Genomic DNA, 22874 nt, shown 5'->3' with positions numbered 1-22874 from the left:
GAGTCCAAGCAATAATGTTTATTATCAAATGAAACTTTAGTAAAATTAAAATGATACTTTAGTATTGCTATAATGAAACTAGTGTGGAGGAAAAATGAAGCTAAAAAACACAGCAATATTGTCAAATGAAACTGAAGTGTAATTAAAATAATATACATACTTCATGATCCACACTGCTACATAGACCATGGCCAACAGTAAAATTTGCCAATGACTGAGTATTACAAATTATTCTGTGGACAAGGGTTCAAAAATACACAATTTATATACTGAATATTCACAATTTACATATGAATATTCACAGTTTTAAATACTAAATATTCACAAATTACATACTGAATGTTCACAATTTATATTGAATGTTCACAATTTTATATACTAAGGGTGTGTTTGGTTGTTAGGTTTGGCTCTAAGGAATTGGTATCAAAGTGATTGGTATTGTTTGGTTGATAGGTTTTTAGAACACTACTATGAGTTTCAAATACCCCCTTAATTAAAAACTCATACCCAAATAAAATAAGGTTATCATCCCCTTTGATTAGTGCTTTTAGATTTTTGTTTTTACTTTTTTTTTTTTGTTCATATTGGTGTTTTCGATGTCTTTATATTAGAATCAATTGTCTTGATTTTGTGTTTTTGTAATTTTAAAATCTTTATTCCCATTATTAGATCAATGGATCATACATAACCAAAGAGCATTATTGATAATCATTCTCATTCCACCCTACTACCAAACATGCAAAATACTTTCATTAAAACCCATTACCATTACAAGTATTTGATACCCATTGCGATTCTGATTCCATGTGCGAACCAAACACACCCTAAATGTTCACAATTCAAATTTCAAATTGTGAACATTCAATATGTAAATTGTGAACAATTAGTATATAAACTGTGTATTTTGACCCGGGTCCACCTTGCAAGGTGAACCCAGCTCCATGGCATAAATGTTGACTAAATATATGGAATATGATTCTTATATCTAAACATTATCAGTGATGGGGTGAGGACTCCGGCCCAAGAAGATGGGCCCAAGAGAGGAGTCCAAGATAGGAGATGGGGGCCAATAGCGAAAGAAGCCCAATGGAAGCTTGGGCCGAGTCTAGGAGTCGGCCCAGGCCCGAGCATAGGGAGAGACCTGGCCTCGAGCCGTTAGGAAGCATTCAAAGAACCTCATTTAAGAGGACCCGGCCCAGAAAGCCGTTGAAGGATGTCCAACGTAGCATTTAAGTCGGTCCAGGAGCCATGGGGGTATTCAAAGCAGGCGTCCCGTAAGACTCGGCCAAGCAGGCTGTTTAGAAGACCATAGAGCCGTTGGCCGACCCGGTAAACGGTGCCCAACGGCCTTATAATTGTAATTAGCCTTAAAAGCGACAGTTAATTTCCTTCAATTCGAATGGAAGGGGGCCTACTATATAAAGGCCCCTCCACTCTTGTAATTGAGGCGGGTGCAGGCCCAGTGAATAAGAAACACATACTCTAGCTATTATCTCAACTACTCTTCCTTTGCTAAAAGCTTTGTGAAAGGTGAATCCATAAACCAAGGTTGTGTTGGACTTCCCTAGGCCCGAAAACCCAAAAACCAACAATCAGTTTAATTCTTGTCAACACCTTCTCAATCAAATTCATTATACATGATTGTTTTAGTATGGTTTGTGAGATATTACACATAAATAAGATTTACATAATGTACACTCTCAAATAATGGTTCTATGTTTTCCTTATCTTATTCAATTTTCTTAGCCAGTCGACTAGTATCTTACTTAATTGGTTAGTTTTTTCAAGGTTTCCATTGTTATCCAAAAATAAAGAAGAAGAAGAGTTATTCACTTTTCTAAGCCAATCAACTAGTACGTTACTCGATTTTCTCAGCTAGTCAACTAATATCTCATACATCGAGACTAATTAAGTCAAACAAATCTCGACCAAGCTCATTAGAGATTAGCACTTAGGGTAATTAAGAAACATAACACAAACGAATAGAGGTTGTTTGTGTTTGTTTGTTAACATTTTTAAAAATCTTGTTCGTGTTCGTTTGATAAGCGTTTATTAGTGTTCATTAACGTTCATGAACGCTAAACAAAAATACATATACGTGTTCATAAAAGAGAAATAGTTTATATTTACGAACAATAAATAAACAAACAACATAATAACTATAAAAATAATACAAATTGTTTGTTCACAATCTTATTTAAAAAAAAAAAAAAAAAATTCTATAAACTTCACATGAAGGATTGCGACTTCACAAGTGAATAATTATTTAAAAACTTTTATAAGCTATATTTTAAGTGCAATTTGTGAATACATTTTTTAAGTGCAATTTGAACACTAAATAAATGACAAATCATCGAAGTTAGAATCTGATGCCCCCTGGATTATGCCATAGTTTACTGCTAATCATTTTGTATTAATAATAACCCACAGATCATGTGACAAACCGCTACAAAAATAGATATATTGTGCATCGGAAAACTAGAAAACTTGGTTGATGCAAATTGCAATTGCCAAAGTCTCAAGTTGTCACATGCAAATCCTTTGCAAACTATGACCAAAACCCTTATCCAAATTCCAAACTTTGATGGAGTAACTATAACATGGCGTTTGGTTGGAAGGAATGAATTAAGGGGGAAAAGAATTGTAAATCGGTGGGAAAAGAATAAGGTGGGAATAAAGTAGGAATTACAATTACATTGTTTGGTAGGGAGGAATAATGAAAATGGGAGAAGTGATATAAAGACTAAAATACCCTTTGTGTAATAATATTAATAATAACATTCAAAGACAAATATGTCTTTTCATTCCCTTTCCCTTTGCATGAATTCATTGAATTGCAATTCATAGGGGGACCTATGAATTGCAATCAATGAATTGAGGGAATTGCAATTCCCTCCAACCAAACAATGTAGTTTATCATTTCATTGAATTGCAAATTCAATTCCAACGCAATTCATGCCAACCAAACACCCCCTAAAGGATTTATTGAGTTGTAAAATTTTAAATTTGAGAGTATTTGTTTTTCTTAGATGATGAAAGAAATTTATTATCATTATCGGAGCAGTCACATAGGAGAGGTAAATTACATTAGGAAGATCTTATATGATTGACTTGATCTTTAATATAAAAATTATACTTCACCCACTTGACCACCACTTTCACAGCAAACAAGAGTATTTTATAAAAAAAAATCCCTTCTTGTATGAACTTACGTGAGTGATCGTATACTATCATCTTTTAAAAGAGATTAAGAACTTAAAATCTCTTTCGAAAAATTTAATATAGCCAACCGTTTGCTTATTAATAAAAATAACACGTGAAATTCACCAACTTCCATAAGCTTATATTCAACTAGATGAAGGGTAATTTACTCAACCAAATATATTCTAATCTAACTGAACTTATAATCTCGAAATTATAATTTTCACTTTTTAAACACTATTATTCTCTTCCCAAGCAAAAGACAAAGAAAAAGATAGAAATGGAACTAACCCACTATAACTCTATAAGGCATTGATGGCTTGTTTTCATTATACTAAACTCCACATGTGCAACCTTAGCTTTAAATCATTGCCAACTCCCATTCTCCCATTCATCTCATACAACTAAGTGGGCAACCACTAGCATTAAACAAACTATATATATATATATATATATATATATATATATATATATATATATATATATATGGAAGGGATCATGTGCATTTGTACTTAATGTGCCTGAGTATTGTGCTTAATATGCGTGAAATTTGTGCTTAATGTGCGTGACTTGAGTTCAGAATTAAGAGCTCAGAAAGAAGTAGAACAGATGGCTATATGTAAACGCACATATGGCTGTTCTTATTTTATGTTTGTGTGTGAATGGATGGATATATGTAAACGCACATATGGCTGTTTTTATTTTATGTTAAAAACAAGACAAAATTCATTCCTCCACCACTTTGAAACAAAAAAAAAAAAAACAAGAAGAAAATGCAGCAGTGGATGCGCATAATTTTCACAGTAGTGGATGAAGAACACACTCACGCACATTAAGCACATAACTCACGCATCTTAGGCACAAGACTCACACACTTTAAGTACAAAATTCACGCACATTAAGAACAAATCTCAAACACATTAAGCACAATACTCACGCACATTGAGTACAAACCCCACGCACATTAATCAACCGCACAACCGCACGGGAAGCATTCAACCACACGGGAACCTTAGACTGTATATATATATATATATCATTGTTATGGATAACAAGTGAAAGTACATTATTTTTCCTTTACCAAAGGGGAGAGAATATGTTGTGATAAATGATTGATATTGAGAACACACAAGATTCTTGCCATAAAATGTAGATCTATGGAAACCCAAGTCCCTTTCAAGTTTGCCTTCAACAATCAACATGGCCCATTGATGGACCCATTTGGTAGGGTTTCAATAGTATATCCGACATTATGATAGTAAAGTGTCAATTTAAAGTGTATCTAATAAAAAAACTATGTTCTCTTTTAAGTAATAAACTAAAGTTAGAATCTCATCACACATGTTTCATAGGAGATGAGGATTTTGCAAACATAGTTCAATGCACCAAGTTGAATGCATGCCAACTATTCAACCCCGGTCACAATTGAGCTAGCCTTCAACATGACTCAATGCAATAGTATATATGATATTACATACAATCACATGTTCAAAGTGTAGTTTAAACAAGAGAGTTAATCATTATTTTGGTTCCTCATTATTTTTCAAAACTGTCAATGTAGTTCATAGTTCTCAATTACAACCAATTTAGTGCTTGAATTGTTTAAAATTTTATCAATTAACCCTTTCAGAGACCAAAATGGTGATTTTAAAATTTTGTCAATTTGGTCTTTAGAAATGTTTAATTGACGAAATTTTAAACAATTTGAAGAACAAATTGGTTGAAATTGAAAATTATGAACTACATTGACAGTTGAGAAACAATTAAGGGACCAAAATGATAATTCCTCCTTAATAATAATATAATGAAAAATATTTCACATACATCTCATATGGTTATAATTACTACTCGTAAATTAACTTTTACACGTCAAAAAATGACTAATAACGAGTGATAATTTTAAAATTTCTAACACGATCTAGTAATAAATTACACTTCTATGAATAATAAATTTAAGTTTGACTCTCATCAATGTTTCATATCAAATTAAATGCACCAAAGAAATAATGCTATGAAAAAAGTACAATTCATTAAGTAATGAATTTTAACCACAAAAAAAAAAAAAAAAAAAAAAAAAATCAACTAAGTCCTCTAATTTTCTATCCTTTTTTTTCCCAACCAATCATCAATCTATACAAACCCTAAACTCAAAAAAAATGTCAAAAAGATCCGATTCAAATGAAATAATTGGACAACTCTAACTTGCTGGTACTATCCCTTAATGCATGTTGGAACTTTGGCTTCCTTTGATTGTACAGATCATAGGGCTCCCAGAGATGATCCAACGGACAGGGTTTCTTCTCATCAAGCCTCACCCATGGCTTCCCTTTCCCACTCCAATGTAGCAGGCTTACTGGGCCGGGATGCAGGGCCCGACAAGAGCCCAATTCGTTGTCCCCGCCCAGCCCATGTTGGTTCCATCGGTGATTAATGGGCTCGATAAGCCCACCAAACACCAGCAAAAATGGCGGCAGCGATCCCAGCTCGTAAATCCTTCTCTTCCTCTGAAGCTCCATCCATTTCTCCAGTTTCCGTCTGTAATTTCCGGCGCGCCACCGCCGGAGATCCATGACCATGACGCCGGTGTTGAAGTAGCAGGGGGTGCGGGTTCTGGACCCGAAAGCCCGCGGGAGAACCGGGTCGGACCAGAAGGAATCGGTGAAATATTTGGTGAAATTGGCGTGGCAATACTCCGGCGCTCCGACGACGCGGGAATCGGCGAGGGGGACGTTCCAGAGCTTGAGGATGTCGTCGACGAGGACGACGTCGGAGTCGAGGTAGATGACGCGTGTCACGCACGCGTCGAGCATGTCTCCAAGATAGTTCCGGGCGTAGTTTAACGGATTCTCGAGGGCTCTGCGGATCGAAGAGGAAATTAGGTTTAGGACCCTGTCTTCCCGGAAAATGTAGACCTTGAAGTTGAGCGACGGGAAAACGGATCGGACGTGGCGCGTGAGGACGCGCGGCGTCACGGCGTCGAACTCGGCGGCGACGAAGTGGAGGAACACCTGCTCCGGGCACGACGCGTGGCGGAGGACGGAGTGCACCGCCGCCATCGACCCGCGGAGGTACTCCGAGTCCAGCGTCATCGCAATGTGGACCAGAAACGGGTCACAACACGACGCCGTTTCCCCCTCCCCCCGCCTCACCGGACACTCCGCGCCGTTCCGGTACTCCGGCGCCTCGGAAAACCCGAACCCGTTTCTCTCCGGGACGCTCCGAATCCCGATGCAATCCAACGGCACTAACGCCGCGATCAAGATCAAGAAAACGGCTCTGATTGAGTGAAACCCAGAACTCCTCATTCTTGAATGCTGGGTCTTGGGTTTCCGCAGGAATCCTTGAATTTCTCTCCTTTCGTTCTCTCTCTATATCTATGTATGGATCTATAGACATGGCATTTTGTGGGAGAAGACAGGAGAGAGAGAGGAGATGAAGTGTTACAGAGAAGGAAAGGCCACAGAATGGTCAATTCAACGCCTCGTATATATATATACTACAGCTGTTTAAATAAAAATGTTAAATTCGGTATTAAATGTTCAAATAAAAATGTTTTCTCTAAAATTAAATAATCCTATAAACCACTATTAGTTGTTTGACATTATTGTTAAGTATTCAATATAAATTTTTAATTAATTAATTTTCTGTAACAACTTATTGTTTCAAAATGTAATCAGCTAACAGCTAATAGCTAATAACTATTTACCAAACATCTAATATAATTGTCATGTCTCAATCGTGTACCCTTATATATAATCTACTACAAAAAAATCAACTGAGTTACCATGTCAAATAACTCTTGATTAAGAGAATTAGAAAGTACGAATAGAACCGAATTCGAATAAGTTTTACGAAGATAGGGCAACAAAAAAACACTTTTTTCATTGAGAAAAATGTAAGTGAAAAATTCAGGGTCCGTTTACTAATAGAAACTGTTATTTGTTTTCTATTTTCTAATTTTTCAATTTTCATTCTCTGTTTTCTAATTTTTCAGTTTTCATTCTCTCTGTTTTTTGTTTAGAAAACTTGTTTACTAACAGAAAATTGTTCTCTGTTTTCTAATTTTTCCAATTTTCACTTAAAATTTAGTTTAGATAATATTAATATTTGAGCTAATATTTATTTTTTTTTTTTTGATATATTCATTTGAATGACATGTATATGAATATATAACTTTTATTTTGAATTCTAATATATGTGATATTTCAATATTCGATATCTATACCGAACTTGTATTATAATGTAACATAATTATAAATATTCAAACTAATAATTTATTAATTTCAATAAAAATATAAAACATTATATAAAGTTTAATTCTTAATTTTGATAATATAAATAATGTCTAACTTTAAAGTGTAAGCAAATAAATTATGTTTAAATAAGTAAAGTAAGTAGAAAAGATAGAAGATAGTGATAAGTAAAATAAGATGATAATGAATGTAATCATAATAATGTGGCTATAGTGACATATAACTAAATAGATGATAGATGATTTTGTTTCCCATTTCGAAAACAGTTTTTAGGTGTGTTCCAGTTTTTTAAAAATTATTTTCAGTTTTCAAAATGGAAAACTGTGTTAGTAAACATGTTTTCTATTTTCTATTTTCCAGTTTTCAAAAATTCCCTGTCAGTAAACGGTCACTCATAGTTTTGTATATAATGACAAATTTAAAAATAATTTTTTGTGATGTCTATCGATATATTAACAGGATTATACCCGTTGAGGGATGAGACAAAGATGGAAGAATGAGGGATAAATTTTAATAAATGGTGTTGATAATTAATTCATATCTACTTATGTTACAACAAATAAACTACATGCATTAACTAACAATGATTAATGTGTAATATAATTAATTCACAATATAATAATTATTACTATGAGATATGTTTTTTTTTTTTTAATAATTATGAGAAATGTTAAAGTGCAGAGTACTTGTAACGGATACAATTGAAAAAGTTTTTGAGATTATATTGAATATTATATGAATACATTTATTCTCATAATATAAGTACAACGATGCACACATTTTTCGCTGAATTTTGTATGTGCAAAAGGCACCGATATTAATCATTAGAATAAACTTTATATAATTATGATAAGAATTAAAGTAATTAAGTCATAATAATCTCATGTTAGAAGACTTTAAACCATTGCTCAAAACCAAAAGAAAAAGGTAGTATGTTATATAAATACGATGTGAGTTTATGAGATGATAATTTACATTGTTTCAAACAAACATCTCCTAATGATAGCATTAATTTTCTTTAATATTATATTCTTAATTTGAAAAGTATTGATAAATAGCCTAAAATATAAATGTATTTGCCTTAAAAGAGGTTGATGAGTGGGTGAATTATAATTATTGTACTAAAAGATTACGAGTTTGATGAATGTCACACAATCTCAATCAAGCCTCACGTCTTAAAAGGGAGATACTTTGTATATCATAATGGAGTTGTCATCCACTTTGCTTCCTAGTGGAGAGAGAGAGGGAGTGGGGTGGGGGTTTACATAGTAGAGTTAGCATCCACATTGCTTCCTAGTGCAATTTATCTCTTGAGAGAGATACATTACATACTGGATCGGAGTTGGTATCTACTTTACGTCGCAGTACAATTTACATCTCGAGAGAGATATTACATAGCATAATCAGCATCCACTTTGTTTGAAGTGGTGCTAGTTGATATGGGTTCGTATCGATATCTCTGAAAATGTACTATAAATTTATAAAGATTAAAGTGTCATCCCGCACCATGAACCATTTCTGATTATTCATGTCGCACTCTAATTTTAATAATTGGTATTTCGAGCCATAAACTATTTTTTTTCGCCTAGCATTTCTTTAGGTTTTCCGGTAAAGACGATGACATGACGTCGGTTTCAGCTACTTTGGACTTATTTATTAGTGACGTGGCTTTAATTAAATGAGATGGAGTCCATGCATGTAATCCTACTTAAATAAAAACATAAAATAATAATAATAAAACTAATAGATATTTTGTTAGTGACAACTATTTCCACAGCTTCAACGTCGTTTTATCCTCCCCAGATTTATTGTTCGAAATATCACTTATTAAAGATCATGGTGCGACATGAGTAATTAGGAATGGTTCATGGTGTGGGATGACACTTTAGCCATTTATAAAGAGTTAATACCCAAAATAGTCCCTCGACTATGTCGTAATTATCAATTTGGTGCTTGACTATCATTCTTACCCAATTAAGTCCTCAACTATACAATTTTTACCCAATTTAGTCCTTTGTCAATTTGACTGTTTGCTGCCTGTCAAAAGTGGAAATAAAGTTATAATTTTACAAGTTTTCTCCTTCCTCCTCATTTAGCAGCGCCAAACCATGTAGCAATAAGCTCCGATTGGGTTCTAAACCTGTTAGTATCGAAGTAGTGGTTATGCATCGGATAGCCCATGAATTTGATTTCCAATGATTTTTTGACGATTGAAATCTGATCGAAGTGTATTGCTGCATGGTTTGGCGCTGCTAAATGGAGAGGAAGGAGAAATCTTGTAAAATTATAATTTTATCCCGACTTTTGACAGTCAACAAACAGTCAAATTAATACAGAGGACTAAATTGGGTAAGAATTGTATAGTTGAGGACTAAATTGGGTAAGAATTGTATAGTTTAGGACTTAATTGAGTAAAAGTTACATAGTTGAGGACTTAATTGGGTAAGAATGATAGTTGAGGACCAAATTGATAATTATGGCATAGTCGAGGGACCATTTTGGGTATTAACTCATTTATAAATGAAGTTTCAAACCAAAATGGAGAATACTTTGATGTATTTTCATAGAGCATTACATATGTCACATATTTTGATTTTTTTTAAAGAAACCTCTAATCACATTTATTATAAAGAAAAAATCATTTAAAAATTTATTATATTATTATAAAAAAAATGGTACAGGCTATTCAATAAAAAAGAGATAAATGTAAATGATAAGGTGTAAATCGATACCAGTACCTTTTATAACGAATGTAACTTAAAAATGAATAATTTTTTTTTTTTTATAGTTTAGATTGGGTTAACTTAAAAATGTAACTTAACACAATCCATTATTCGGTAACAGATGACACAATCCATTAACTACCGCTAATCGTTGATTGTCAAATATGGTCATAATCTCTAAAGTACTCGGTTCAAATTCGATTGTTGGAATAAAAAAAAAAATTGAAAATTCACCTGATAGATGATATGTCATTATCAATCCAAACTATATATACTTATAAATATATAAAATTGAACCAAAATTGGGAGGTGTTGTACAAACAAGCAAATAGAAGGTGGGCATGCAAAAAAGGAATATTGATTGCTTCCACCGAAGAAAAGCCAGCTAGGAAAAAAGAGAGAGGTGCCAGCTGGATAAGTAATCTGAGGTGTGATTGATGTTGACGGCTGAGATCAGCCTGGAACAGCGCATCTACATTGCTGCCACGTGATCACGTGCTCCCTTTTCCTCCAACATCCAAACACACCTTTCCATTTTTATATTTTTTTGAAAGTTACTGGCCTATTACATTGTAGTATCTAGAGTAAATACCTAAAATGGTCCATCGACTATAGCTAAATTCACAAATTGGTCTTCAATTTTCATTTTCACCCAATTAAGTCCTTAACTTTGCAATTTTGACACGATTTGGTCCTCCATCTAATTGACCGTTTGTTGACCGTGATCGACGATCTCCAGAAGAACCTTCAGCTCTCGTCGGAGCACGTGGAGGCCACCAGGATAACGTTGCACCGGTTCGGAAACACGTCGTCTTCTTCGCTCTGGTACGAATTCAACTACATTGAATTTAAAGGGAGGATGAAGAAGGTGACCGGATTTGGTAGATTGCTTTCGACAGTGGATTCAAATGTAACAGTGCGGTCTGGAAATGCAATCGGAACCTTAAAAAACCGACGATGGACCATGAAATTACATATATATCCTCAAAAATCACAGTCAACAAACGGTCAAATAAACAGAGGACCAAATTGTGTTAAAATTACAAAGTTAAGGACTTAATTGGGTGAAATTGAAAGTTGAGGACCAATTTATGAATTTAGCTATAGTCGAGGGACCATTTTGGGTATTTACTCTAGTATTTATTCATATACTTTCTCAACCTGCTGAAACACAAAAAACCAATAACGTCTCTACTAAGACTTGAACTCATAATCTTCTAAATAAAAATCCAACCTGGGTACCATTAAACCACATAGTCTTGGTTCCATTTTTATATTTGGAATAAGGGTCAAATAGGCCATCGAACTGCACACAATAAAACAATTAGGCCACTGAACTTAAAAAATCAACAATTGGGTCCCTAAACTAATCAATTTCAAACAATTCTTTCAATTAGAAGGTTTCCAACAGGTCAACAGGTCATCCTTCCAAATTAATTATTTTTTAAAATTTAAATTTTAAAAATTAATTATTTAAATTAAAAAAAAAAAAAAAAAAAAAAACTGGTTCCAGCCGGAGACGGTCGTCTCCGGCTGGATTCCAGTTTTTATTTATTTATTTATTTATTTATTTATTTATTTATTTAATTTAAAAATAATTAATTTTTAAAATTTATATTTTAAAAAATAATTAATTTGGGAGATGACCTGTTGACCTGTTGGAAACCTTCAAATTGGAAGAATTATTTGAAATTGATTAGTTTAGGGACCTAATTGTTGATTTTTTAAGTTCAATGGCCTAATTGTTTTATCGTGTGCAGTTCGATGGCCTATTTGACCCTTATTCCTTTATATTTAAATAAGGAATAATGTTCAAATTGGCCACTGAACGTAATCTGAAAATGCAATTAGGCCATTGAACAAAAAAAAAATGCAATTAGGCCATTGAACGAAAAAAAAAAAGTGCAATTAGGCCATTGAACACTTCAAATGTATGCAATTTCATCTGATAGCAGGTTATATGCTTACGTGGCAGCTGAGTTGGCACTTTTAATAATTTTAAATAAAGTTTTAAAAATAAAATTAAAAAAAATAAAATAAAATAAAACGACGCGGCCACCCCATCATTTAATTTTTATTTATTTATTTAAAAATTAATTATTAAAATTTATTAAAACTTATTTAAAAATCATTTAAAATGTCAACTCAGCTGCCACGGAAACAGGTAACCTGCTAAAATTGATGGTAACATGCTATCCGGTGAAATTGCATACATTTGGAGTATTCAATGGCTAATTGTACGTTTTTTGAGTGTTCAGTGGCCTAATTGCACTTTTTTTTTTTTTCGTTCAGTGGCCTAAATGCATTTTCATGTTACGTTCAGTGGCCAATTTGAACCTTATTCCTTTAAATAATACTCCATTTCCATTTATCTCATTTTATCTCTCATAGTTACTATGTCAAACCAACTCTTTCTTCTTAGTTTATTTTTTAATTATTTTTAAATTTAATTTTTTGTGTTTAATAGTATTTTTAGTTTAGTTTCTAAATATATAGATTCTATAAATTAAAGATAAACTTAATATTCTGAAAAATTAGATTAAAAATAACTTCAGTCAAGTCTTATTAACCGAATTAGACACATAAAATTTGACAGATGAAATAATAATAGTGTACTGTCAAGCATATTGTGCTCAGAAGGCACCTCTGTGGCTCCCTTGAGGGAAGGTCACATGATTGAACCCTGATGATGTGGTATTGACTCTTTGGCCTTCAACAATTATGATTCATAATTGAAAGATAATTAGAATGCGAACCCTGGTGGAGTGTCATGTATGTCAGTAAAATTGTCTTATAAACCTATTCATCGATAAAGACATTGTGACGCATATTTTACAATAACTACTGAAAAATTATAATTTTTTTCATGTATAACTTTAATTTTATTTTATGTTTGGATTCATAAAGTAAGAAATGTAAAATTATTTGTTATGTTTATTTAAATATTTTAAAATGTAATAAAATGCAAATTAAATGCATGAATCTATCAATTAATTACTATTCCACCACCTCATGGACTCCCACCCACTCTACACATTCATGCTATCACTATAATCCCTTGTGCCAACCGCTATGCTATTAAATTGCTATTATGTATCAAACAAGTTACTTTTTCTGCTACCCTTTTACATAACATATTTGTATAACAAATTTTGACTTAATTTATTTAAAATTCAAATTTTTCAATTGTTGTATTAAACTATTAGGTACTAACAACGTTGATACTAATAATACCTAATACAATATAATCATGTATATTATATATGATTTAATGTGTGCTTATGGGCATCATTGTTGATTGAAACCATAGAGAAATTCAAATTTATACATGTAAAAGTCACATTAAAGATCCTATAAAATAAAATAAAATAACTTAAATTTGAAAATTATAAGAAATGTTTATAAAAAAAATAAAAGAAATAACACTTTTATCCCTAAATTATAAGGAAATAACAATCTATCCCTGATTTCAAAAAAAAAAAAAAAAAAAAAAAAAACATTATGTCCCTCAATTAGTCGATTATACATTTGTTATTTTCATACCTTAATTATTTATAGAATATTATAACTTTTTTTTCTCTCTCTCGAAAAGTAACAACAAATATAATTAAAAGAAAAAATATTATTTCTCTCTCATTTAAGGACAGAAGATGTCATTTTTCTTTAAAAAGACATGGAATAGAAAAGCTAATTTGATCATTGAATACGGAACAATCACATAAAATAGAACAAATGATTTTTTTTTTGTCATTAAATAAATAAATAAAGGGACCCATCTAGACAAAAATGGTGTGCCTAGCTTACCAAACCCTATTTTGGGTGGAGTATTAAATTCCTTAAAACTGCAAGGTTAACATCAATGAGATTATAAAATTGGGGAAGTTGAAGTTCTCGTTGGGGTTACAGTTGCTTTTGTTAGCTAGCTTGCTCCATACCCTATACTACTAAATAAATTGATAAGATGTTTACAATAATTAAATTCGTAATATTCTTATATAAAAAATATGTTTCATTCAAGTGATCATTTATTTCAAGACAATTAATGTTATCGTATAATAAGAATATTACACTGTCAATTTTGTATCATTATCTTTGCCAATTTGATAGATTCTCATTCACTCGAAAGAGAAAAGAAAAATTCTACCTCTCATAAGTGAGATTTACTTTCCTTGATATCGTGGAACTTGAGAGTCACAGTTATGCCGTTTGACCATAAGGTATTTGGGCAGACCATAAGGGGTGTTTGGTTGGCATGAATTGCAATTCAGTGAAATCATAAACTACATTGTTTGGTTGGAGGGAATTGCAATTACACCCTTACAATTCCCTCAATTCATTAAAATGCAATTCATAGTGGACCTATTGCAATTCAATGAATTCATCCATACAATGAAAAGGGAAAATAATGACATATTTGTCCTTGAAATGTTATTATTAATATTATTACACAAGAGTATTTTAGTCTTTATATCCCTCCTCTCATTTCCATTATTCCTCCCTACTAAACAATGTAATTGTAATTCCTACCTTATACTTTTTTCACCGAATTACAATTCTTTTCCCCATTAATTCCTTCCTTCCAACCAAACGCCATGTAAGGTGTCGTGAACAGACCCTAACTGTAAGAGACATTTTAAAATCTGAATCGGACCTAATTTAGAGACAAAGTGTTGACGATTGGTTTTTCCGAGAACTTTCGACTCTCTTAATGAATGAAAGTACACGACGGCCCATGCTAACCAAACTAGTTGAGTAGTTGATCATAAGGTGTTTGGCTTAAAATTACTTTCTAATATCCACACATAATTATTTAATTTGTTTGTATTAATGGTGCAAATTAAAGCATGCAATAGGGTGTGTTTTATAAATTTGTTATGTGGGTACGAAGAAGCGCCTAGGATTCTCTGTCTTGTCTTTCACTCACTGTACAATGTAATGGCGGAACCGCCCACTGCCACCATGCATTGGCGCATTGCTACCGCCCAGCCTGTGTTATAAATACGGAGTATTCATCATTGGTTAAATTATAGTCACCAAAATATATATATCGATCGTTGAATAAAAAAACTAAAAATGGCATTTATTTTTTTTCCTGTTCTGATTAATCAAGAGTTAGAGTAGTATTACAACCCAACAGGGTAGCTCAAGTGGCAAATGAGCTCTCTTTGTGGGGGAGAATTCTGGGATAATCTGGGTTCAATTCCCATAAGTAACGATTCTCTTTGGGCTAACTTTTGTGCCTCCCAAAAGGGTGGACCTGGACCGTCAAACGGACAGAGACCACAATGTGTGGCTATCACAAAAAAAAAAAGTAGTATTACGATTTAAGGACCTGGACCGTTAAACGGACAGAGAAAGACCCAGACCACAATATGATTTTTAAATAAAAAAGGTCATGGGGTATGATTTTTAAATAAAAAAGGTCATGGGGAAATCGGATGGATCTGGACCGTTAAACAGACAGAGAAAGACATGGACCATAATGGAGTAGTATTACGATTTAAAAAAGAGGCCACGGGGTTTAAGGGCATTGCGATTGGTGGAAAAGGTGTCAGGTTGTGCACTGGAAATTGGCTGGATTGCATTTTGTTTTGCATGCACAGTAATATGACTGTGCTGCACCAGCCACCAGGGAATAAATATTACTGTACACTTGGGAATTGAGCTCTGCATTTCCTGTTTATTGCCCTCCATTTCTCTCTCTCTCTCTCATCATTCTTTGTACCAGCTCGGATTATATATATATATATATATATATATATATATATATATATATATAATTATATATACACACATGGTAAAAATTAGGAGTGCATAAATATTTTAAATTTTAAAATACCATTAACCAATATTATAATATGCATTAAACAATAATTGTCCAATATTTACAGATTTTGAAAATTTTTTATAAGTTCGTCTATAAAAGATAAATTCGCCATGTTTAGTAAATGGCTATTAGTAGATAGCTGATTGTGTTAATTAGTGAGTATAACTAGTTGATAACATTAGCTGTTGTAAAAGTGTTTGGTAAACTAGCTGATAGCTGTTTGGTATAATTTCTTTTCTCAAAAAGCTAATTAAAAATGTTGCTTGGAGTAGCTTTTTAAATTTTAGCAGTTTGGAGTTACAAAAAACTAATTAACCAAATACTTATATTAATATTTTAACTAAATCAAACAATTAATTATGATCAAATAAGTCAAAATTGGCCTATAAACCAATTTTTTAACTAAATCAAACAATTAATTGTGAACAAATAAGCCAATTTTTTACCAAATAGGGTCAAAATGGGAGGGAAGAGAAAAAAGAAAAAATAAACTTCGAAGAAAAAAGAGTTAATACCTAAAATGGTCCCTCGACTATGCTATAATTACCAATTTGGTCCTCAACTACCATTCTTACCCAATTAAGTCCTCAACTATGTAACTTTTACTCAATTAAGTCCTCAACTATACAATTCTTACCCAATTTAGTCCTCAACTATACAATTCTTACCCAATTTAGTCCTCTGTATTAATTTGACTGTTTGTTGACTGTCAAAAGTCGGGATAAAATTATAATTTTACAAGATTTCTCCTTCCTCTCCATTTAGCAGCGCCAAACCATGCAGCAATACACTCCGATCAGATTTCGATCGTCAAAAAATCGTTGAAAATCAAATTCATGGGTTATCCGATGCACAACCACTACTTCGATACTGACAAGTTTAGAACCCAACCGGAGCTTATTGCTACATGGTTTAGCGCTGCTAAATGCGGAGGAAGGAGAAAACTTGTAAAATTACAACTTTATTTTCACTTTTGACAGTCAACAAACAGTCAAATTGACAAAGGACTAAATTGGGTAAAAAATTGTATAGTTGAGGACTTAATTGGGTAAGAATGATAGTCGAGGACCAAATTGGTAATTACGACATAATCGAGGGACTATTTTGGGTATTAACTCAAGAAAAAAAAAAAGTGTTAGATTAAGCTGGGCCCATCACGCGGTAAATTATTGTGTGGATCATAGTACATATAGTGTTATATGGACCATAAAAGAAAGTACATTTTAAAGTACTAAAAGTACATTATTTGTGTACTGAATGTACATTATATATATACATATATATTTTTTTTGTACTAAATAATATATTTTTTCTAAATACAAAATACAATTTTAATATACTAAAAATGCATTATTTGTGTACTAAATATACATCATTTTATAATATACAAAATATGGATGTGTGGACCATAGTCCACAGAATAATAATTGCAACATAACTCATTCTATCTCCTCTTCCTCTCTCTTGCACATAAACATTGCCTCTTAAATTTTTTTTAAAAACCACTAGTGGTTTATATGTAAAGAAAACTTCTACATATCATTATATACACTTTTGCAGTTATGAATAATACTTTTTAAAATTTAAAACATTTACAAAAAACTAATATATATATATATATATATATATATATATATATATATAATGAAAGGTTCCCGTGCGGATGTGCAGTGGATTAACGTGCGTGATATTTGTACTCAATGTACTGAGTGTTGTGCTTAATGTGCCTGAAATTTGTACTTAATGTGCGTGAATGTGTAAAATACAGCAGAAAATATTGATGTCAGCTTCTTCCCCATCCCTAGTAGTCATCTCCCCCTCCCTGATGATGATGATGCGAAGGCGGGCTATGGTGGTTAAGAATTATGGGAATAATACAACAGAAATCCACACTTAGCTGCTGCAAATTTTACTGTGCGTGCGTCATCTATATAAACATTCAAGTGCACTGAAGGTAGCTGATAATCCAGAATCCATGGCCAAATTGAAGGAAGAAGTAACAAGAAGCTTGGGCGTTAATGTGCGTGAGTTTCTGTTCTGTTTCCTTCTGAGCTCGTAATTATGAAATACTCACGCATATTAAGCACAAATCTCACGCACATTAAACACAATACTCAGGCACATTAAGTACAAAATTCACGCATATTAACATGACGCACATTAAGTACAAATCTCAGGCACATTGAGTACAAATCTCACGCACATTAAGTATAAACCTCACGCACATTAATCCACTGTACATCCGCACGAAAAGCAACAAATGCACCCGATCCCTTCCCTATATATATATATATATATATATATATATATATATATATATATATATATATATATATTTGTTTATTTATTTTTCTTTTTCTTATTTTAGAACCATTGATCAACGGTATAAACCAATACACAGTTCAATAACGATTCTCATAAGACCTCATCCCCACACAGTTTACAGATGAAGAATGATTTTAAAAATGTAATCCGTATATGATTGTGGACTTGTGGTAAATTGAACCATAGGGCCTATTTTATCATGGAAAGCACTATTTACATTTGTATTTACAATTTTTTACGTAATTGAAAAGAAAATTTTCACCATTCAAAACTTATGGTACACTATTACATAACCAATGATTATAAAGACTTTAAACACTAATTCATCCCACTCGGTACAACATCAATCCTTATGTCATAGATCATACACAGATGCAGTTTTAGTATATTATAGGTCCATGTAATTCATTTTTAATATTTTCTAATAAGTTGTATTACATGTAATATGATAGTATCCCAGTTACCATTCCAAATGAATGATCATAGGTTCGAACCTCGATGGTAGGGGCTTAGATTCTTTGGACTGAAAATGTTTGAGAAAGTATATAATAGAACAGATACTATCTTAAAAAGAATCATGAGCATTTCAAAAAAAAAAAATATTTACTATATTACATGAAGATGTAATACACTAAAAACATACATTTAGTATACTAAAAATAAATTTGTATTATTGACGATCGAATATTGCTTTATGATATCATTGATATGACAATGAAAAGTAGTTGAAAGACAAAGAACTTTCACATCTTTGCAAAAAATGGAGCCCAAAGATATGAACAATGGGAAAGCATTAGAGCATCCGGGAAAGAAAACATATATGCAGGCTGCATATCAGCGCCAGCAGCTCATGCGTTGCATATCTTCAGATGGAAAGCAACTCGAGATAGCGCCGCTCCATATAATGTTATTCAGATTTCATTATTTAGATCATCAAAAAATCGAGCTACCTAACTGTGAAAAATCAATGGGGGCAGGAAGGCTATATTGGAAAGGGAATGTGGAAACCTGACTGTTTTAGTGTGTTGGTTATTCTTCAAATCCCTCTTTTATCTCTTCAAAGAGTGGCCAATTGGTCACACTTGCAGAATCAAGGGAGTATTCCTTTCAGTTCCTTCCTGTCTGGTCCAAAAGCCTGTCAATTTTATGTATCAAATTAGCGGACACCATCTAACTATCGAAGATTTATACAAATCACAAATTAAAAAGGTGGTGGACTGTACAAACTACAAGTAATTGCATACCTCAATTCCAAACCCTTTGGCATACACATTGGAAAAGAGTTCAGAAGGATCTGGCATTTGGCACTCCTGCAAATAAAGAGGATGATTATTTACTTGTATCAACAAGCAGTCTCAACTCATCCAAAACTGCGAGTTTCCTTCTTTCTCACCTTTGCTTTAGCTATGGTTTCGTCTACTTCTTTTCTAATTTCCTTCTCAATATCCTGGAGGAGAAAAGCAAGACAAATCTCAAATAGAAACTATGTAAAAAACGGTGGATCTTGTTAAACTTATTTGATGATAACGTTTTTACCTTTAGCTCCTTTTCGGTGGCAATATCATGAGCTAGTATGAGTTTTCTGACTCTTTCAATTGGATCACGCTCCTGCGAAGTAAGAAAGCACATTCGTTAAGTGTTAAACGAAGAAATTATGCTATGAAGGTGAATATGCTCTGTATTCCTTAATGATTAAAGAAGTGTACAGAGAATGTGTATTTATATACACTAGAGATAGGCTAGAACCAAACGTTTCAAATTCGAAAACCCAAGGTAGAGAGTAATCCTCTCAACCTCCCTCCTATTAACTCTAACAATAAGCACATCCCATCATACCATGCAGCACTGTTGAGCATATAACCATTAATGTGCAATCCAACTATCAGCTTAGGCTTTTAGTTAAGATGGAACACATGCTTCAATTAGCACATATAGGAAAAAAATATTCAAGTAGGTCTTTAGATGCTATTTACCTGTCTCACTCCAGAGATCTCGTCACGTGTGCGATATGTGCTTCCGGGATCAGACATGGAGTGCCCATGATACCTATAGGTGTCCATTTCAAGAATCTGACCAAAATTTCAGCACAAACTTGTTAACACTATAGTTAAACAAGTGATGTTATGAATGGAATCAAATAAATAACTTCATAAAAAAGGATGATATGTACTCACAAGAGGTCCATTCTTTAGAACATGCTCCTTGGCGTATTTGCATGCTTGTTTCACAGCAAGGACATCCATACCATCCACCTGTTATAGGAAGCAAATATTTTATGGAATGTATACAACAAAGAATATGAATGGCATTGAGACTCAAAGTCTCTCTCCCTCTTTGTTCTTTTACCATTAGTAAATATGTAAGAGAAAAAGGTTGTCATGTGAGAGCTGTAAATACATGCATTTAAGAAAGAGTTCTATACTCTCTAATCTTACTCCTTAAATTTTAGGGGGTTCTGATAAGCTATTTTTTTCATGTGGGCCCCAATACAAGTGACTATGATTTTGTGTGGGGGAATACAAATTTGGAGTACACATAGCATTTTCCTAAGAAGTATTGAGGGGAAAAAAGGGGCAAATATGATTTATAATCACCTTCAGACCAGGGACATAATCCCCTCTCTTATAATAGGCAGGACTTTTTGCTGCTCTCCATTCTGCTGTCCCCATGCCATCTGCATTAGCAAAGCAAGAACCCTATTACAAAGATGTGAAGCAAGAATTGCTTTAATCTTATATGGAGAAACTCTTTTCATAGTTTATATTAGCATAATGCAGTTTTACACTTTTGAGCATCAATTGCTAAACATATAACAAGTCAAAGCAATCTATAACCAGCTGTTGAATATCTTCTAATATTGAATTACCAAATTACAAACACGGAATTCTCAGGAAGAGATATGAGCAGTTTGAGTAAATTTACTTCCATAATGGTCCTGTTTGGTAAAATAGTTAGCCTATAGGCCAATTTTGACTTATTTGACCACTTTTAGCTTTTTGATTTGGTTAAAAATCAATATAAGTGTTTGGTTAATTAGCTTTTTGTAACTCCAAAATACTAAAATTCAAAAAGCTGCTAAAAGCAACATTTTCAATTAGCTTTGTGAGAAATAAAATTATACCAAACAGCTATAGCTAACAGCTAATTTACCAAGCATCTTTCTGCAATCAGCTAATTCAACTAATTATACCTTCTAATCAACCCAATCAACTAACAGCTAACAACTATAGCTACCAGTCATTTACCAAACAGGCCAATATGTAATATGAAATTTGTATAGTAAAAGATAGAAAGGATAATCCATTTCTTACAGTGATTGTTCTCGCAAACCAGAATAGCAGGCAGATCCCAGAGAGCCGCCATGTTCAAAGCCTCAAACAGTTGCCCCTGATTCGCAGCACCATCTCCGTACATGGAGAAAGAGACATTTTCTTCCTTTGAGTACTTGAGGGCAAACGCCAATCCAATACCTAGCGGAATCTGAGCCCCTACGATCCCATGGCCGCCGTAAAATCCATTCTCCTTCTTATAGAAGTGCATTGAACCTCCTTTGCCTCTCGAGCACCCATCCTTTCTCCCCATAAGCTCCGCAAACATTTCCAGAAGCGTTCCGCCGCGGGCGAGGTAGGTGCAGTGGTCCCTGTAAGAGGTAATAATGCAGTCCTTTCTGGTGATCGCGGCCTCCATGCCTACCGCGACGGCTTCCTGGCCGTCGTAGAGATGGCAGAATCCGAGAATGAGCTTCGCCTTGTAGAGCGAGTCGGCGGCGATCTCCATCCGGCGCATCAGAGCCATATCGCGGAAGAAGGTCATCAGCTCCTTAGCCGACGTCTCTACGGTGCGAGACGGAGGATCGATGTTGTGACTACTGAAGGGGAGGCTGGTCTCCACGGCAATGGCGGCGGCGGAGTCGCGGATGTAGGACGCCGCCGCGGATAGTGGCTTCAGGAGACTACCAGTGCGCTGTATGGATAGTGCCATTTCGACGTCCGATTTGATTCCCAACTCCGGCGACTTTCCGGTAGGAGAGATCGAATCAAATTCTCACTTTTAATTACGGCAAGGTAGGGGGTTTGGTGAGTCGAGCGCGGAAAAATAGAAAATGAGAGTGGGAAATTTAAAGAATAAAATATTAATTTTCTTTTTACTTTAGGAAATAAATGTATAGTTAATAATGACGATGACAGCGTGTCCACTCATCTCGCTTGTCTATTGGATCGTCTCACAAGTTTAGTTTTTTTTTTTTTTTTTTTTTTTTTTTTTACTATTAACTCTGTTACTCTGTTACAATGTAATATAAAATTTTAGCAATATATATGATAAATTTTTCTTTGTGACTATCTAATAAAAGATTACACTAAAGTAAATCAGTAGTTAACTAACTCAAACTAATAAGACTAATAAATCATTCCTACTAGGAATCAAAAGTCATTTTCTATTATAATATTATTACACAATCCCAGAGTTTATCCAATATATATCTTAGGTGCAAAAGGCGAAATATCTCATTTTGAGGTCCCACAGCTCGATCTTACAGTAATTGTG

The 22874-nt window shown here is 33.5% G+C and overlaps 2 protein-coding genes across 2 annotated transcripts; both read right to left on the bottom strand.

Annotated features, from left to right (window-relative positions):
* Window positions 1-5145: 5145 nt before the first annotated feature.
* Window positions 5146-6736, bottom strand: LOC109166358 (probable galacturonosyltransferase-like 9). The gene has a single exon (XM_019315330.1). It carries the CDS (start codon window positions 6504-6506, stop codon window positions 5376-5378), a length of 1131 nt encoding a protein of 376 aa, XP_019170875.1. The 5' UTR covers window positions 6507-6736; the 3' UTR covers window positions 5146-5375.
* Window positions 6737-18999: 12263 nt separating this feature from the next.
* Window positions 19000-22395, bottom strand: LOC109166357 (pyruvate dehydrogenase E1 component subunit alpha, mitochondrial-like). The gene is made up of 8 exons (XM_019315329.1): window positions 21641-22395; window positions 20924-21003; window positions 20504-20581; window positions 20303-20398; window positions 19866-19937; window positions 19723-19776; window positions 19574-19639; window positions 19000-19464 (listed from the first exon to the last, which is right to left on the bottom strand). Exons 1-8 carry the CDS (start codon window positions 22308-22310, stop codon window positions 19420-19422), a joined length of 1161 nt encoding a protein of 386 aa, XP_019170874.1. The 5' UTR covers window positions 22311-22395; the 3' UTR covers window positions 19000-19419.
* Window positions 22396-22874: the final 479 nt, after the last annotated feature.

This window comes from Ipomoea nil, unplaced genomic scaffold, assembly GCF_001879475.1.
Source record: "Ipomoea nil cultivar Tokyo-kokei standard unplaced genomic scaffold, Asagao_1.1 scaffold3087, whole genome shotgun sequence".
Lineage (NCBI taxonomy): Eukaryota > Viridiplantae > Streptophyta > Magnoliopsida > Solanales > Convolvulaceae > Ipomoea > Ipomoea nil.
Note: the sequence above shows the minus strand (reverse complement) of the source record. Positions and strands in the feature narration are given on the sequence as shown.

What these genes read in the sequence shown, in the direction of transcription:
- LOC109166358 (XM_019315330.1), bottom strand. Translation starts at nt 6,506, where the DNA reads ATGAGGAGTTCTGGGTTTCACTCAATCAGAGCCGTTTTCTTGATCTTG.
- LOC109166357 (XM_019315329.1), bottom strand. Translation starts at nt 22,310, where the DNA reads ATGGCACTATCCATACAGCGCACTGGTAGTCTCCTGAAGCCACTATCC. An exon ending in GGTTTGCGAGAACAATCACT is followed by an intron (nt 21,004 to 21,640) that starts GTAAGAAATGGA and finishes TTGCTAATGCAG; the next exon opens with ATGGCATGGGGACAGCAGAA. An exon ending in CCACCGAAAAGGAGCTAAAG is followed by an intron (nt 19,777 to 19,865) that starts GTAAAAACGTTA and finishes TTTCTCCTCCAG; the next exon opens with GATATTGAGAAGGAAATTAG.